The sequence below is a fragment of the Mycena indigotica genome (genome assembly GCF_014461135.1).
Source record: "Mycena indigotica strain 171206Taipei chromosome Unknown Mind.scaff0009, whole genome shotgun sequence".
In the NCBI taxonomy this organism is placed as follows: domain Eukaryota; kingdom Fungi; phylum Basidiomycota; class Agaricomycetes; order Agaricales; family Mycenaceae; genus Mycena; species Mycena indigotica.
Genome location: NW_023503008.1, coordinates 1,083,131 through 1,098,710, shown reverse-complemented (window position 1 = coordinate 1,098,710; position 15,580 = coordinate 1,083,131). Strand labels below are relative to the sequence as shown.

At 51.5% G+C, this 15,580-nt stretch overlaps 8 protein-coding genes across 8 annotated transcripts; 6 read left to right on the top strand and 2 right to left on the bottom strand.

Annotated features, from left to right (window-relative positions):
• Nucleotides 1-50: 50 nt before the first annotated feature.
• On the top strand, nucleotides 51-1,324 carry MIND_01016500 (uncharacterized protein; the record flags this gene model as incomplete). Its single annotated transcript, XM_037366757.1, has 8 exons — nucleotides 51-143; nucleotides 194-257; nucleotides 308-484; nucleotides 535-547; nucleotides 596-659; nucleotides 707-743; nucleotides 787-1,154; nucleotides 1,205-1,324. The coding sequence occupies 8 exons, from the start codon at nucleotides 51-53 to the stop codon at nucleotides 1,322-1,324; spliced, it is 936 nt and encodes a 311-aa protein (XP_037216151.1).
• Nucleotides 1,325-1,435: 111 nt separating this feature from the next.
• On the top strand, nucleotides 1,436-3,578 carry MIND_01016400 (uncharacterized protein; the record flags this gene model as incomplete). Its single annotated transcript, XM_037366756.1, has 6 exons — nucleotides 1,436-1,777; nucleotides 1,832-1,948; nucleotides 2,071-2,352; nucleotides 2,414-2,821; nucleotides 2,872-3,171; nucleotides 3,222-3,578. The coding sequence occupies 6 exons, from the start codon at nucleotides 1,436-1,438 to the stop codon at nucleotides 3,576-3,578; spliced, it is 1,806 nt and encodes a 601-aa protein (XP_037216150.1).
• A 1,507-nt stretch (nucleotides 3,579-5,085) lies between these two features.
• Nucleotides 5,086-5,484, top strand: MIND_01016300 (uncharacterized protein; the record flags this gene model as incomplete). The annotated part of the gene is made up of 2 exons (XM_037366755.1): nucleotides 5,086-5,317; nucleotides 5,366-5,484. The coding sequence occupies 2 exons, from the start codon at nucleotides 5,086-5,088 to the stop codon at nucleotides 5,482-5,484; spliced, it is 351 nt and encodes a 116-aa protein (XP_037216149.1).
• Nucleotides 5,485-5,852: 368 nt separating this feature from the next.
• Nucleotides 5,853-7,275, bottom strand: MIND_01016200 (uncharacterized protein; the record flags this gene model as incomplete). Its single annotated transcript, XM_037366754.1, has 5 exons — nucleotides 5,853-5,945; nucleotides 6,000-6,463; nucleotides 6,514-6,714; nucleotides 6,764-6,881; nucleotides 6,925-7,275. 5 exons carry the CDS (start codon nucleotides 7,273-7,275, stop codon nucleotides 5,853-5,855), a joined length of 1,227 nt encoding a protein of 408 aa, XP_037216148.1.
• A 546-nt stretch (nucleotides 7,276-7,821) lies between these two features.
• MIND_01016100 (uncharacterized protein) lies at nucleotides 7,822-9,243 on the top strand (the record flags this gene model as incomplete). The annotated part of the gene is made up of 3 exons (XM_037366753.1): nucleotides 7,822-7,895; nucleotides 7,948-8,039; nucleotides 8,087-9,243. 3 exons carry the CDS (start codon nucleotides 7,822-7,824, stop codon nucleotides 9,241-9,243), a joined length of 1,323 nt encoding a protein of 440 aa, XP_037216147.1.
• A 126-nt stretch (nucleotides 9,244-9,369) lies between these two features.
• MIND_01016000 (AB hydrolase-1 domain-containing protein) lies at nucleotides 9,370-10,714 on the top strand (the record flags this gene model as incomplete). The annotated part of the gene is made up of 4 exons (XM_037366752.1): nucleotides 9,370-9,789; nucleotides 9,845-10,118; nucleotides 10,159-10,549; nucleotides 10,594-10,714. 4 exons carry the CDS (start codon nucleotides 9,370-9,372, stop codon nucleotides 10,712-10,714), a joined length of 1,206 nt encoding a protein of 401 aa, XP_037216146.1.
• A 276-nt stretch (nucleotides 10,715-10,990) lies between these two features.
• Nucleotides 10,991-12,310, bottom strand: MIND_01015900 (F-box domain-containing protein; the record flags this gene model as incomplete). The annotated part of the gene is made up of 1 exon (XM_037366751.1): nucleotides 10,991-12,310. Exon 1 carries the CDS (start codon nucleotides 12,299-12,301, stop codon nucleotides 10,991-10,993), a length of 1,311 nt encoding a protein of 436 aa, XP_037216145.1. The 5' UTR covers nucleotides 12,302-12,310.
• Nucleotides 12,311-12,384: 74 nt separating this feature from the next.
• Nucleotides 12,385-13,588, top strand: MIND_01015800 (Proteasome subunit beta; the record flags this gene model as incomplete). The annotated part of the gene is made up of 6 exons (XM_037366750.1): nucleotides 12,385-12,558; nucleotides 12,607-12,757; nucleotides 12,811-12,879; nucleotides 12,926-13,068; nucleotides 13,118-13,388; nucleotides 13,440-13,588. 6 exons carry the CDS (start codon nucleotides 12,385-12,387, stop codon nucleotides 13,586-13,588), a joined length of 957 nt encoding a protein of 318 aa, XP_037216144.1.
• Between the last annotated feature and the right edge of the window lie 1,992 nt (nucleotides 13,589-15,580).

Sequence of the window (15,580 nt, the reverse complement as noted above, 5' to 3'; positions counted from 1 at the left end):
GTTCGCCCGCATAATAGACGCCTGCGGGCTTCTTTGCGTTCACGGGCCATATGAGACTGAAGGTCGCCATTCTCGTCTCTGTTGTTGCTCTTGTCGCTGCCCAGTCATCGGATGTCGCGACCTGCACGCCAGCTTATGGATGGGTGAGCCAAGCCATAGCAATATGAAGCGCCAACCTGACTCAACCCGTCAGTCGATAAACGCGCGTGGCCAGACACCATGCCTGGTAGCAGCATACGCCGAGCAGGCCTGCGAGTGTAACGCGTTATTTGCTGCCCAATATTGCACAGGCTTATCCAACTGACAGCCTCCTTCGTTGAAGTCAACCAGCTGCCTGCCAACACACACTACATCGGGCCTTCAAAGGCAAACGCGAACCTATGCCGCTGCTCAACGGTCACGTATTCGCTCGTAAGCGCATGCGCGGGATGTCAGGATCGGCAGTACATATCCTGGACAGAATGGGCCACGAATTGCACCAAAGGTACGCCGTTCCATCATGATTTTGTGGCAAATTCACGCCGGACATTGCAGTTGAGGTCGCACAGTGAGTGCTGCGGTAACCGGGAAAAGATTGTGTTTAATCGTTGTCCAGATATCTCCAAACGGTGTCCGCTGCTGTCGTCGTACCCCCGTGGGCATATCTTGACGTCACTCTGGTCTGTCGATGAACAATTGGATAGAATCTAAGCTGAATACTGATCAGTCAAATAATGCTTTCAGTCCAACGCTCGCGAGCGCTAGTCAGTGGTGAATTGCTCACTTGTTCGTGCTCAAATCGTTTAGATGCAACGGCTGCTTCGACTCCCAGCCCATCTCCAGCTCCTACGACCACCAGCGCATCTATCGCAACAATTCCCAGCAACCCTGTCGCCCTCCCATCCGTAGCATCCAGCTCTTCACCAAAGAAGGGTTCAAACGCAGGCGCCATTGCTGGCGGTGTTGTCGGCGGTCTCGCGGTCATCGTTATCGCCGTATTCCTCGTATTGTTCTGTTTACGGCGAAAGAAGCAGCCCGAAGCAATGTATCCGCCCAACACTGCGAGCAGTTTTTCTGCTACATCACATGTCCAGCCACTGCAACACCAGTTAACTGGAAGCAGTGGCAGACCAACGAGCCCCGGAAGCCCGCTGTTCATAACCCCATTTCCATACGTGAGTCTTTGTTTTCGTGCTGGGTGTCTTTTTTACCATTGAACCAACAGCACCAGCAAGACAGATCAGACGCAGAAACGACCTATCATGGCTCGCCTTCGTTCGATTCACCGTCGATCACGCCAGCCGTGCAGATTGTTCGCAGGTATAATGGGGCAGCGGAGGTCTGAGGCAGTTATTTCGGGCCTGATGTCTTGGTAAAAAGAATCGAGAAGCCGGTCAGGTGGCGTTAGGTCGTGGCCCTTTATATACGCGATAGTCTTTGCTGGGAATGATAATCCATGGCGCCTAGTTCCTCTACACCTTCAGCAGTCTCCGCTTCTAATGGTGGCCCTAGTCGGTCAACGATTCTCTGGAGTGTTATCGGCGGAGTTGCAGCACTCTGCGTTGGAATAGCTCTGTTGGTGGTCTACAAGATACACAGACAGCGCAGAAGGAGGGCGGTTAGCGTTGCCCCGTCAGCAGTATATGGACCGCACTACGTCTATGCCAGGTTGGCAAACCCAGGCGTGGCCCTGACAAGAGATGATGTCAGGGGTTCAGAGGACAGTCGGAGAACGGTGTTGCCAAAACTATCAACTCCTGAGCCTGCGTCGAGTTCTCTGACACTGCCAATTATCGATGTGAGAGGCCTCATTAAGTGGTTGTGGTTGAGTACTGAAATCCAGGATTCAAAGGACGCGTCAAGCATATCTTCTTATTCGCCAGCAGTCGAGTCGTCAGAAGTGCATGCCCATTCGCCAATTATTCCTCTATCCCATTTCGCAAAGCTTGTCCCATTGCGCAGGGGGATGGTCTCGGGCAAAGGCTGAAGCGGGTGGTAGTGGTTGAAACTGAATTTTGGAGAGTTACGCGAGTTGTCACACTTTTGGTCACTTTGTACTTTGCTGTTTTGTACCACCATGAACACGCCCAGCAAGATGCCTGCATCCCCAGCCCTGCTGGCCCTCCCCCCCAATATGCAGCGGCATCAACCTCCCGTCTATCGTCTCTCTATGCAGACATATCGCCGCACAAGAAGTCTAACCCAGCGTCATTCAGCGCCAATGTCGAGTGGTGGCGAACAACACTCGAAGCCGTAGTCAGCTCTGGCATTCAGCCCTCCAAAAGCCGCCTTGTGCTCAAAGCCGACGCCAGTCTCATGGCCCTCCTTCGTGTACCTGGTGCCGGCAGACCTCTCGCATTACCCACAGTCCTCGTAAGTCGCGTGCCACCGTCATCCGAAGACCCTCTTCACTGACCATACTGGGCTTAGCAAGGCCGAGCTCCGCTCCCAGAAAGCGTTGTTTACGCAAACCGAATTTCTCAATTCTGTGGAATCTGTGTATAACCCTGGCTGGCTCCCCGGCCGGATAGTCGCGTATGTCGTTGGAAAGCCGTTATGGTGGGCCCTGGAGCAGCTGGGTGTTGTCGGAGAAGACAGCTTCGTGTCTGGTTCGTCAAAAGACACCTCTTGGTGGGGCGAATACGTGATTTTGTCCCTTGTGGAGTCTGCTGCCGAGGCAGTGCTAGAAAAACAAGCAGAATCAGTTGGAGAGCCTGCGGACTCGCTATACAGTCAAGACGGGTTCAAGAAGAACTTTGTTCCGGCACTGTCAGATACCGAAGTCAAGATACTGCTCAAATTTCTTCAACGGGATCGAGGCGCTGTCGTTGTTGACGGTGATGTGAGTGCTCCTTCAAGAAATTTCGATGTCTTTCTCATTTGTATCCGTAGGTTATTAAATTCGTCGACACGAAGACATCTCTGAGGGAAATAACCGCGATTGACCGTGGAATGCTCGAGCTGAAAGAAGCAGTCGACCATCTCAAGGCCAAAGTTGCGAGCATTCAACAAGAAATCGACAAATGTACTCAGAGGGCTGCAGAGGAGCTGCAGCGCAAGCACAAATCAATGGCTTTAAGCTACTTACGGTCACGGAAGCAGCTCGAAGATTTACTGCAGAAACGATTAGGGTCTCTGGCAACATTAGAAGCCACACAGATGAGTGTGCAGACTGCTGCTGGTGACGTTGAGGTACTTGTTTTGTTGCTCTTCATCTTTCGCATGATTTATGTTTTCGGAAGATCCTCAAATCATACGAAGCATCAACAAGCACTTTACGCTCTATTCTCGCTCACCAGTCCCTCCAACGTGACAGCATTGACAAGACAATGGACGCGCTGGCCGAAGCCAACGCAGATGCTCGTGAGGTGGACGAGGCGATTCGTATCGGCGGGGACATTGCGCTTGGAATTGACTCCAATCCCGCGTTTGACGAAGATGATTTGGAGGAGGAGCTTAAGCGGCTTGCGAAGGAGGACGAGGAAGATAAACTTAGAGAGAAGCTGCAGAGTGTTGGGTTGTCGACACCTTTGGCGGAGCCTAACGCCGAGCCAGAGCCCACTGTTGAGAAGACTGCGGTTCACGTTCCTGCTGCGTAGTAATTATAATGGGATAGCAGATACCCTTGCATGTAATATCCTCTGGCATTTGCTTGATAGAGCAACATCTGAAATAGTTCGGAGACTTGAAACTGCATCAGCAAAATCGGGAAGCAAGTACATGACCGGCATTGCCCTCTCGCTACTTATAACCTTGTTCGCTAGATGTGTGCCCATACCTCTGAATCGGCTTCCTGTCGTCCAAGATTATGTTTCGCCTGCACGTGATTTCGACGTCCACTTGTTTACGCTCGCAACAAACGACTCGTTGGTGAACGCCTCTCGCAGCTTTGAAGTCATGTTTCGCCCGTGACTAGGCCTTTCTACTTTTCAAGACCCGTTACAATTGAAAGAGCCTACAAACTTGTCCAAAGTGGAAGTTCAAAGATCGGAATCCTAGTAACCATAGCCCATGTCGCTGCGCTAGCTGCCAAGTCAAGTCTGCGCTTGCAACAAAACATGCCAGAAAGACGGTCGCCAGCAACATAACTGTAATTCGGCTGAAAAAAAATCAAAACAATGTCGAGTTCAAACGTTGTCAATGACATCCTCGACTGACGACTTCTGGCTCTGCTCAAAGGCCAACGACGTAGCGCCCGCTTTCTTGTTTCTTTTTTCGATGAGAACAGGTGCAATTTCCTTCGCTACCTCAGTCTTTTTTTTCCTCTGGGTTGGCCTGCTATGTTGACGCAGCTGCTTAGTCATTATTCTTTGTTGCTCATCTTTGGCTATCACTAACCATGACAGTTTCCGCGAGTTTGGGAGTTGGATCGCCGTAAGGTATTCATCCGTATATCGATGGCCAAACAGCGAAGAGCCTCGACTGTCAGTGGCAACTTGGAGGTTAGTCTGCGGCCTTCGAATTAGACATTTTACCTAAGAGTCCGAATACTACATCTCTTTTTACGTCTGAAATCATTTCTGCTTCCTGCGACGATGGACACTCAACAAGAACGCATCGCGATCAGACTGGAACAGCGGTTTGTCGAACAATGGCTAGGCCCTATCCCAGGCCGTGGGTTCGTCGAAATGTTGAGAATGCTATATCGCCCATCCCAGCGACTCGAGTACTTCTACCTCTGGGGGACGGGATTAGCTCTTGTCGAGTTCACTCTTCTTGCTGCTGTTGGGTATCGGATGGCACCCTTGGTGGCGGAGATCGTCGATCTTGTTGACCTGTAATGAATTATACTTTTACACATGCATTCAAGTACCTAAGAGATTGTCATTACACATAAATGAGTGCCTCCCAGAATAAATGGGACTGCCACTCACATCGGAAAGCCTCCAGTCGCGGTCGCGGAAACAAAGCCTCCCTTTGCACTCTCTATTCAATTCGTGACAGACGGTTCGAGGCGAAATTGCTTACTGGCTGGAAGGGGATCTGTTTGCGTAGCCAAGATTTGGGATTTCCGAGTCGGTATCCTATCTAGTCTATCGCTCCAGTACATAAAGTTGGGTCACAGGTCAACACAGCCTCAACACCCACTCCTTCACCAAAGTGACCATGGAAAGTCAAGAGGTTGCCCCGGAGGTTGCCCAAGAATTGCACGAGACGCGAAATCTCTACCATCTCCGTCTGCCGGAGCTCGATGTACTAATCGATGCGACGCTGGAAGAGCTCAATGCGGCTGAAGCGGAGCGACAGAAGCCTGGTCTCAGTGCCGACGAGCAGGAGATTGCGAAGTGGAAATGTGACAGACTCCGAGAGAAACACGAAGAGGTGAAGGAGGCTTACTGTACGTTGCGGCTTCACATTGTGTCACCCGATTTGACATGGCTTGTAGCGACCGTCTGGGCCGCACATGGCAGAAAGGCTTACTTCCAGCCTCTGCCCGATCCATGGTTTATCAAGTTTCTGAACTATTGCCTCAATTCCGAGCCACCCAAGGATAAGACAGTCTGAACGTTGTACGGCCGCTTGTATTATATTGTACTGGAATCATAAGTGCACGAATATTGGAATGATCGAGGTAATATTGTCGTCAGTCAGCTATCAGGTCTCGCGCAACGTTAAACAAGCCTCCACTGAGGCGGCGAGGCCTGAAATTTGCGGACGCTGTGCATTCCCCGCTAAGTGGCGGTTCAAACTGCCTTCGCCTGGCTCGGAGTCGAGTTCAGGTTTTTTCTCTAGATCTCGCATTTACGGTCGCTTGGCTTCTGTCGCTCCTCTTCCGCCGCTTTGAGCTTATATATCGAGCTCCGACAACGGGGAGATAATCTGAAATAATCATACAGTAGATATGATACAATAAATCGGGGGTATACTCCACATCATTGCACCTCCATACTGTCGTCTTCTTCTTCTGGCGGAGGCTCGCAAGCTCGTTTCATGTTTTCCAACAACGAACTGAAGAATAGTGGCAACTGATTTCCAAAAGTGAGCAGCTGATCTCAAGGGAGAAACAAAGAAAAACGCACTTGTGTCCTCTGGAACGTAAATCCACCGCCCAGAAAATCGAGGACGTTGACAAATTCTGGGCTTTCCTTGTCCAGCGTGAGGGGCGTAAACCGTACTCGCTTTTCCAGATCGTTTACTGATTGAGGCTCTTCTGCATCCTCGTCATCCAATGGCTCGTGGGTGAAGCGCAGGCTGAACCCGAGACTGCGTTGGTTCTCGCCCTCCTTGTTGACGTACGTATAAATACACGTGAACAGCCATTCGTCGAGGTTGAAGAATTTGGGCTCTTGCAGCTTTATGTCCGTGACAAGCGTGTTGGTCATGTCCTCGTAGAACTTGATGAGTTCAGCATGCTTTGGCTCTGACGCGCCAAGCACATTGCGACCTGAGGCCGGCGCTGGAGTGTAAAGAGGTCCGCCTTTTTGCTGACGCGCCTTAGTCGCATTTTCGCGCTCGAACTCCACTTCGTATTCGAGGTCTTTCACTATGATGACGACGATGAGCTCCTGTCAGAAGAGCGAGCGAGAAATGAACCTTTTTGCTTGAGCTCCTCTACTTGATCTGCCCTTTGGTCCGCCTCACGTTTCCAAAATGTCACCTGCTCCTCTGCTGAACGCTTGTCCGCGTCTGCCTGTTCACGAGTGACGAGGTATAGAACAGAGGTCTTGCCCTCGCTGGCGAGCGGTTCTTTGTGGGACAGCATCTCTGCCTGTTGCTTTATAATGTCGTCTTTTGCTGCTCAACCGTCAATAATACATAAATCATGAAAGACGAAGAGACGCACCTCGGATGACCTCTTGGTGTTTGTCTAGTTGTTGTGCTAACAAATCCTCTGCTTCGGTAGTGCGCACCCTATACGCTTCCTTAAGTTGGGCTTCCAATTCCGCGATGTGTTTATTGGCCTGTACAATTGAGCCAAAACCCTACCGCATATGAGAGACCTACCTGTTCCAATCGACGCGTCAACCGCTCCGTCTGGCGTGAATGCGGCACAGGAAAATTGGCAGATTTATTTGTTGTTGGGGCTGCTTGAATCCTACTTCGCCCAGCAATGGTTGGAGCGCCGTTCGCAGGCCCTGGATCGTCTAGTTCATCTGGCGACTGTTCCACAATCTCGACCTCTTTTTCAGCCTTTGCCTTGCCCTTTCCCTTTGACGCGGCCGGCCGGCTGCTCGCTCGTGCGGGAACCTTTCGGGGCTCGATGACAGTGATTTCCTCCTCGTCTTCTGTGGTGGCCGCCCTTGGTTTAGTTCTGGCAGCGGCTTTGGCGGTGGATGGCCCTGCGCGGGCTGGCATTATACGGGTTCAGACAAAGAGTGTGGGTGTAGAGGTAAAGATGGTCACCTCTATCGGGTGACATGAATGGTGCACCAAGGAGACCCCGAAAACAAACGCGTCAAGAAGGAGAAACGTGACGTGTGACCGTTCGCTTTGCTTCGCTTCTGGTTGGCTCTGAGCCAACACCCTAGGATTAGTCTGCAAAAATTACGAATCTCGCCAATTCACAACACTCTCAAGGCTGGCTGAGAGAAACCTCCTCACAGCTCTCACATCCCGGAGAGTCAGAGACTGTCTCCAGAATAGATCACCCCCGCATCCGGAGAAATCCACTTCGTCCGAATCGTCGCATAGGCTCTCCGCAGCGGTTTCGCACAGCTTGTTTTTTCAGACGAGCATCCAGCAAGGATCCACAGACCAAAGTGAAAAAGTACCTGTTTGGAGTTTCTGATGGGAACGGCACAGCATCTGCTCGGCGGGGATGTTTGCCGACCTGTCAAACACCGCTTTCTGTGACGCAATTTCGCTTATAAGGCAAAGACCACCTCTTCCAAGTCCCCATCTATGCCCGCCCCACCGCTCCCCATACGCTCATCGTCGGCTCTTTCGGAGTCCTACGTCAGCGATGCTTTCCACAGGTATGAGCGGCTCCCTCATTGTCGTTTTTAACGGCTCTAATGCGCGTTTTAGATATCTAAAAAGCTCATTATCGCAAGCTAAGGCCGAGCATCTTTTGGATCCTGATATTTTGGCTGGTGCAGAGGGCGACTTAATGATCACTGGTATGTCGTCGTCGTCTGAAATAGCCTTCTCTTCTCATTCTATCAAGGACCCGCTCTATGTCTTTATTTCGCAGCTCTCCGATGCACTACAAACCCTCCCTCTGTCCCACTTCCTCGCAGTTCCAAGTCTGCAACTCCTATGGAACTCAGCTATGACAACTGTCCTGAACCATTCATTGCTTTTCTACGTGTCTGGAGCAAGACAGTTGCGCCGATCCAGTCCCTGGCCCCGGAGCTACAGCACGATCTTGCGCGTATTATCTGTGGCCTTCAACCAATAGTCCTTCCAACCGAACCGTCTCTCAATGGAATTGCGGCAGATTTACGAGCAGTCGCCATTGAAATCAGTCAACGGCGGTCATTTCAGGAGCGGTATGGAGAGGACCTCCAAGCCGCGTTGGATTCTGGCGCTGCTCCAGCAACTCCCAGCCCCAAACGTGCTACCTTTGTCCCTCCTCCGGTATACGATCCATCACCCACTTCATCTGCGAATTCTTCTCCGCGATCTTCGTTGGATGGGCATGCTTCCCCACAATATGCCAATCGTGACCTCCCACCACAGTCACCCTCGTTTCTTTCCCCGGCTCCTGCTTCTGCGGGCCCCTCTAATAGCGGCTTCCCAAAAGCTTCCCCATCTTTACTCACCCCCGACTCCCCAGCCATCGAGTTCATCCGTGAAACGCTATATGCCTGTATTGCAGATGCTCTAGAGCTCCAGCCCTCTCTCCGCGCTCTTTTGAAAACCGATCCAACACGAGCGTACTTTGCCTCTGTTGCATTTGCGATCCTTCAAGTTGCGACAACTTCCGTCACACCTGACAACACTATTGTCGGTGTACTCGGCCAGACATTGACCATCGAGCAATGTCCCCCTCCTCTTCGGCCGTTTATGAGCGAGCTAGCCGCCATCGGCCAAGCGGCGCGAGCGTTGGAGGATGAGGACAACGAGACCGCAATGGACTGTGTTCAACACGGCAAACCGATCCCGACCACTAGAATGGATCGGGTAAGGTTGATGCTTGAGCAGGGCGTGGGGTATGCTCAGGGTCGAACAGAGAGTGAGGAAGGCAGACGGAGTGTAGAAGGGAGAGCAGTTTCGTTCACCAATCGTGTCAATGCGTTGTCGTTGGGAATGACGAGACTGAAGGCTTTCCGCGAGCGGCAGGAAGACGTTTTCAAGGTTCTGGGAGGTATTGGCATGTAAGGACTTGTTTACTTATGCTTGAACTATGTACTGTATCAATAGCACCGTAATTTGTAGCCGGGCCCGGTTATCTCGCACCTATAAAAAGTAAGCCTTCGGTTAACAAACAACAACGAAGCCCGAGCCATGTCTTCTTACCGCTTTGTTGTCGCCCGTCCACCAGTCAAAAGCCATCCGGCTTTACTCCCAGTATTTCCGCCCCTCGAATCTGCGCTGGCCAATCGATTTAGTTCTATCCGCCAACCGAAGAAGCCATTTGGTGATCCCCGTTTCTCTCTCACCACCCATGTTGTCCCCTCCAACTTTCTTCGATCGACTGCCCCAGCAACTTCCCCTCCACCACCACCAGCAGATCCTACCGCTAGCAAAGACGAACGCCGAGCTGTCGCGCAAGCACGATTGGAGTGGGTGAAAGCGCAACAGGCTGGTGAACGGGGAAGACATGAAAGGGTGTTGGTGAATGTTGTCAACCGGTATGTGGCCCTCAAGCCACAAGGGCATGGAAGGACAGTATTTCTCGCACATGCCAATGGGTTCCCGAAGGAGGTGAGTTTTTTCCTACCACCAAAACAAACATTTCATTGGTGTGAGGATCTGGGAGCCAGCTATCCTGGACTTGCTCGCGAAGAAAGGCGGCGACGTAGACGAAATCTGGGCCTGGGAGGCAAACCACCATGGCGCCTCGTTTGTGGCTAACCACGCACCGTTTACGGCTTGCGACTGGTCCGACGATGCGCGCGACATACTCAATTTCCTGCTCCATTTCCTCCCCAGCGAAGTCCTGACAGAGCTCCCGCTTGTCCTCCCCCCGCGTAGCCCCGACAGAAAGCGCTTTGCGCAGAATTCGCGGCTTCAGCAACCGCAATCTATTCACCGTGGGCCATTCATTTGGCGGGTGTTGCAGTGCCTGGGCAGCGATAATGGAGCCCCGGCTATTCACCAGCCTGATGCTGATTGACCCAGTCATTATACGTTCAACCGACCCTAGCACTCCTCCAGGTCATCCATCACGCACCGAAGCAGCCCTCTCTCGGCGCGAATCGTGGCCCTCTCGTCAGGCAGCATCAGACTCGTTCAAATCGAATCCATTCTTTGCGTCCTGGGATCCGCGTGTTCTCGAGGCATACATTGAATACGGGCTAGTTGAAGGCTCCGATGAAAGTGTAAGATTGGCCATGCCAGCGCTGCAAGAAGCGCTCAATTTCGAAGCGACAAGCACCAGTGGCGCGGTCTGGGATCTAATCCCCACTATTGACCCCCGCATCCCGCTGAGATGGGTTGTGCCCGGGCGTCCAGGCGAGCCAGAGTGAGTCTCCTCCCATTGTGTTTGTGATTAGACTGACTTTACAGGATTGGGGGTCCCAATTCAACGCAAGAACGCGTATGGCTCCGGCCGGAAAACGCGTCCAACGTTCGTATATCACAGGCAGGGCATCTGGTTAGTCCAAGTCTTATCATTCGTCATCTCTAATCTAATCTAATCTAATCTCACAGGTCACGCAACAAGCTCCGCATGAACTCGCCAACGAAATCGCTGCCATGTTAGACGGTGTACCGCCAGCTAAATTATAGCACCATAATCGTATTCAGATACTTGCAACCAAGAAATTGACATCGGAACCTACAGCTGAAATAATCTCAAACAAACTATTTCAGCTTTTGTCAGCTACTTCTAACTACCAGCAAAGAGCTCAAACAAGGAAGCACCCTCAATCCTTAGTTGCAAAGTGGTAAGGGGTTCCGACGGCTACAGCATGAATATTGCATTCTTTCGCGGTCGCTCGCGTGGGGGCCAGAGGAGCACAACACCCTGTTTGGTCAGAGCAGCCAATCGCGCGGAATCTGTGGTTGGCGGACTATTGTGGCAAGCGACACACTGAATTGGGGAGAAGTTGTCTCTTGGTGCGAGTCTGGACTCGACCATGTCCAGCAGAATGGTCAAAAACGACGCGATTTGTAATTCAAAGCTGGTGAGATGAGGAAGCAAGTAATCACTCGAAGATGATATAGTAAGAGCCTGAAGAATATCGGCCGCCGTATTCATCGCTTCACTTCCCAGCGCGAATATGCCCAAGTGCGAGAGCATGGGTAGCGTCCGGAGGTTATGGAGAAGGTTGGATGTGGTGAGGCTATCCTGAAAGGTGACACGCAAATGCGTGATTTTGCAACTGGCGCGCTGCATAAAGCAGACAAACGAGTGTCGGGGAAGAATGATCCCGCGTAGACCCCAGACCTCGAAAGACTCGAGAACTGGAGTTTGAAGGCTGTCAAGAAGGTCGATGATCGGGTTGCGATTGTAGGAATCACGCAAAGCGATGATTAGTTTCTTCAGGCGAGGAAGAAGGCGGGGAGGGCCATCAGAGGATTTGAGTTGGTAATAAGGATTCAGGTGAAGAATCGTCAGGCATGGCCACGCGCCGTTGTCGATTATTTGGAGCAGAGCCATTGTCGCTGCTGCACCGAGATGCATTTCCGTGAGCTGGACAGTCGGGAGTGGAAGATCAAAGGGCATAGAGCAGAGCAGAACGAGCTTTCTGAGATTGGTTGCGTGATTTGCGAAGAACGGGGCACCATGAGAACCTTTGCCAATCGCTCCATCAAGCCGCAGGTGGAGGCTTTCGAGGCAGGGAAGACTGCCGCTAAGATGGGAGGTGAGAAGCGGGAGTGTCGTATGGTTTATTGGCAGCTTAACATCAAACCATCGACGGGAATGTTGGCACAGCAGTATTATATATTGCAAACCAGCCTCCGACAGACTACAGTTTGGACTGTTGTCGATATCCACATCGATAGACAGTGGATGACTATTAGAACGTGCAAGGTGCAAAGACAGTAGCTCAAGAAGATTTTGTTCAACTGTGGTGGATCCTGTAAGCGATGGAAGTCGAAGGGCAAAGGACGCCCAAAGCTCGTTCATTCTGAGGGCTATTGACCGCCATTCCTGGCAAACTTGGATGAGACTAAGCGCAGGACTCTTTTGTAGTCGATAGTATGACTGCGAAGGCAAGCAGCAGTAGCTGAATACCTCCATGAGGATTTCTGGGGGCAGATCTGGCATTTGGAGAGCTGAGTTGTCACGCGTGAGTTGTCACGCGTGACTTGAAGACGCGTACAGGCTGACGCGGCTTGCTTTGAACAATCATGAACACCTTCGTCCAACGGTTTTCTACAACTGGCGCGCTCAGCGAGGCGCGCAAGGCGAAAGCGTTGGCTGCAGATGACGAAGAATTCTCGGATGCTGCCTGGGGATCGGAAGCTGGCTTTGGCAATATCGCAAATGGCGTGCCTACATTCGCTGTTCCTGCTGTACCAGATGTGAGCGTGTTTTTCTTCATCATAAGACTTCACTAACATTATCCCAAGCCTTCTGCCTTTCTCAGACTGCACACCGATGACCATGCCGACCCCAGCTGCAGAATCAAGATTCAGCATGGTACCACAACACTCGCATTCCGTTACAAAGGGGGTGTTATCGTTGCTGTCGACTCCCGAGCAACGGCAGGAAGCTATATTGGTATGTGGATTTGTCTTCCATCCAATATTGCACACTAAACACTTGCGTTCTAGCTTCTGGGACAGTGAAAAAGGTGATCGAAATCAACCCATATTTACTTGGTACGATGGCTGGTGGTGCTGGTGAGTCGTCAATGTTGTTTATGGCCTAACTCTGACGTTGAAATAGCGGACTGCCAGTACTGGGAGACGTATCTTGGAATCCACTGCCGTTTGCACGAACTTCGCAATCGGGAGCGGATTTCTGTGTCTGCTGCCAGCAAGTACTTGAGCAACTTGGTCTACAGCTACAAGGGCATGGGCTTGAGCATGGTATGTGGAACCGAATTGCTTCAGTCGTATTTGATGATGATGTTATTAGGGCACTATGATCTGTGGATGGGACAAAACGGGACCAGCGGTCTTCTATGTAGACTCGGATGGTACCCGGCTCAAAGGCGACCTGTTCTCTGTTGGCTCGGGAAGTACACATGCGTATGGTGTCCTTGATCAGGGCTATCACTGGGACTTGTCGGATGAGGAAGCGCAAGAGTTAGGACGAAGGAGTATCTATGCCGCGGGCCATCGGGATGCTTTCTCCGGTAATACTTGCAACCTATACCACATCAAGCAAGATGGCTGGCACTTCCTCGGTGAGCTCTAATGTCGTCCAAGTTGACTCTTTTTTGACTCGCTTTTTCCAGGCAACTTCGACATCTCCAAGATGCATTACGAAGGACCAGGCGATGTCCCGGGAAGCTTCGGTAAAGGATACGGCTACGATATCCGAGTCGAGGGCCGTAGCTCTGCTAACCCACCTCCTGCTGCTCCCACTACAACTGTAACTGCCTAGGAAGTAATCCAAAACAACGTTATCTGTATTCTTACTCCAGGCTTGATACCGCGCGCTCTGCCACCGTGGAAGACTTCTAGGAAGACCTGCCGTCAGAAATAGTGCCGCATGACTTGGCCACGCCATGCGAAGCCGGCCTTCGAAGGCTTCAAATACCTGTCGGTCTTTCGTTTGAAGCCATGCTGTCTTTCCTTCCTCTCCTTCTGCTCACCAGCAGCATCACCTTTGTTGCGTCTGAGCAACAACAGCAGTTGTATTTAGACGGTACTGCCCTGCCGTCAGGCTTCGTCTACGGTTGTGCAACAAGGCATCCGGACTTTCACTTTCGACTTTGAGAATATTGACGCGTTTTAGTGCCTACCAAGTTGAGGTTCTGATACCCTCATACTCCTCCTGACATTATCAGATCGAAGGCGCGTGGAATGTGGATGGAAAGTCGCCATCCATTTGGGATACCTTTGTCCGCCGCAAAGACGTCATCACCTATGGTGCAACTGGCGACGTCGCGGACGATTTTTACCATTCATATGCGACGGATTTGCAACTCTTCCGAAACGCGTTGGGGGTTGGGACATACGACTTTACCATTTCGTGGACCCGCATCATGCCTGGTGGTCGTGGCGCTCTTAGTCCAGCCGGCCTCGCGTTCTACCAGAATGTGATCCACAAAAGCAACTCCTTGGGAATGTCCAACATCTGTGTGCGTGTTCATGTGATGCTGTCTGTGGTGTTGCCATTCAGCGGTGTTGCAGACACTCTATCATTGGGACCTCCCTCAGTCGTTGCAGGTGATTCAACTTGATTTGGTTTCGGTCGCATTGACCTTTAATGTTTAGAGCGAATATGGAGGGTTCTCCGACTTTCACTCGTATTATGGACTTGTCTGACCATCATTTAGTTGGCTAAATCACAAAATCGTGGACGACTTTAGGGCATACGCACGAGCAGTTTTTGCGGCGTTGGGAAATTCATGCTCGATGTGGGTCACCATGAACGAGGTTTGTCTTCTGGTCCGTAGATGATGACGGTCTGGACGCTTTGGTAGCCCAGGACATTGTAGGTCCCTCTTTCATGTTCTTGGTCCAACAGAAGACAAATCCTTCCAGCTGCACAGAAGGATTTGGCCCAGATCCTGGCTCTGCCCCTGGTGTCAAATCACCAATCACAGCAAGATATACTTGTATGCACTATGCATTGTTAGCGCATGCTGCCGCCGTCGACGAGTTTCGCCGAGGTAAATATAAAGGCAAAATCGGGCTCAAGGTCGATGGAGGGCTTTCGCTTCCACTGGACCCGTCGAGTCCGTCAGACCAGGCTGCTGCTGCGCGTGCTATGGATTTCGTATGCCTACTGTTTTCTGCTCCAGCCACCGGCAAATTAATGTCTTGAAGGAAGTCGGCTGGGACGTGGCCCCGGTCTATACTGGCGACTATCCCGCGTCTCTGATCGCAAGTGGTGTGCTTCCTCTTCGTTTCAGTCCTGCAGAAAAAGCTCTTTTGAAAGGATCCGTCGATTTCATTGGCGCGTATACTGATCATGTTGCATGCTCCTCTTTCTCATCCTGCCTAGGCCTTGACTTCTACACCAGCCAGTGGGTTACGGCGTCGAAACATTGTACCAAGTCGAGCGACAGCTTCCCTGAATGTGTCGACTCCTTCCAACAAGACCCGCGCACGATGATTGATATCGGCCGTCCGACTGCAAGCGACTGGAATTTTGACGCGTCCCATCCGACAATCTACGGGGGCATCAAGTATCTAGCCCAGAAGTACAACGCGACCAATATTCTCATCTCGGAAACGGGCATGGGCGTGTTGAACGAGACCAATTTCCCTCTGGCACAGGTCTTGGAGGATGTGGATAGAATTGTGTGGTACCGGGGCGTCCTGATTGCCATGAAGCAAGCGTTGGACGAGGGTCTTCCCTTGACAGGCTTCATCCCCTGGAGCTGCATCGACGTCAGAAATATTCTTTCTCGTTCGTCTTGTTATC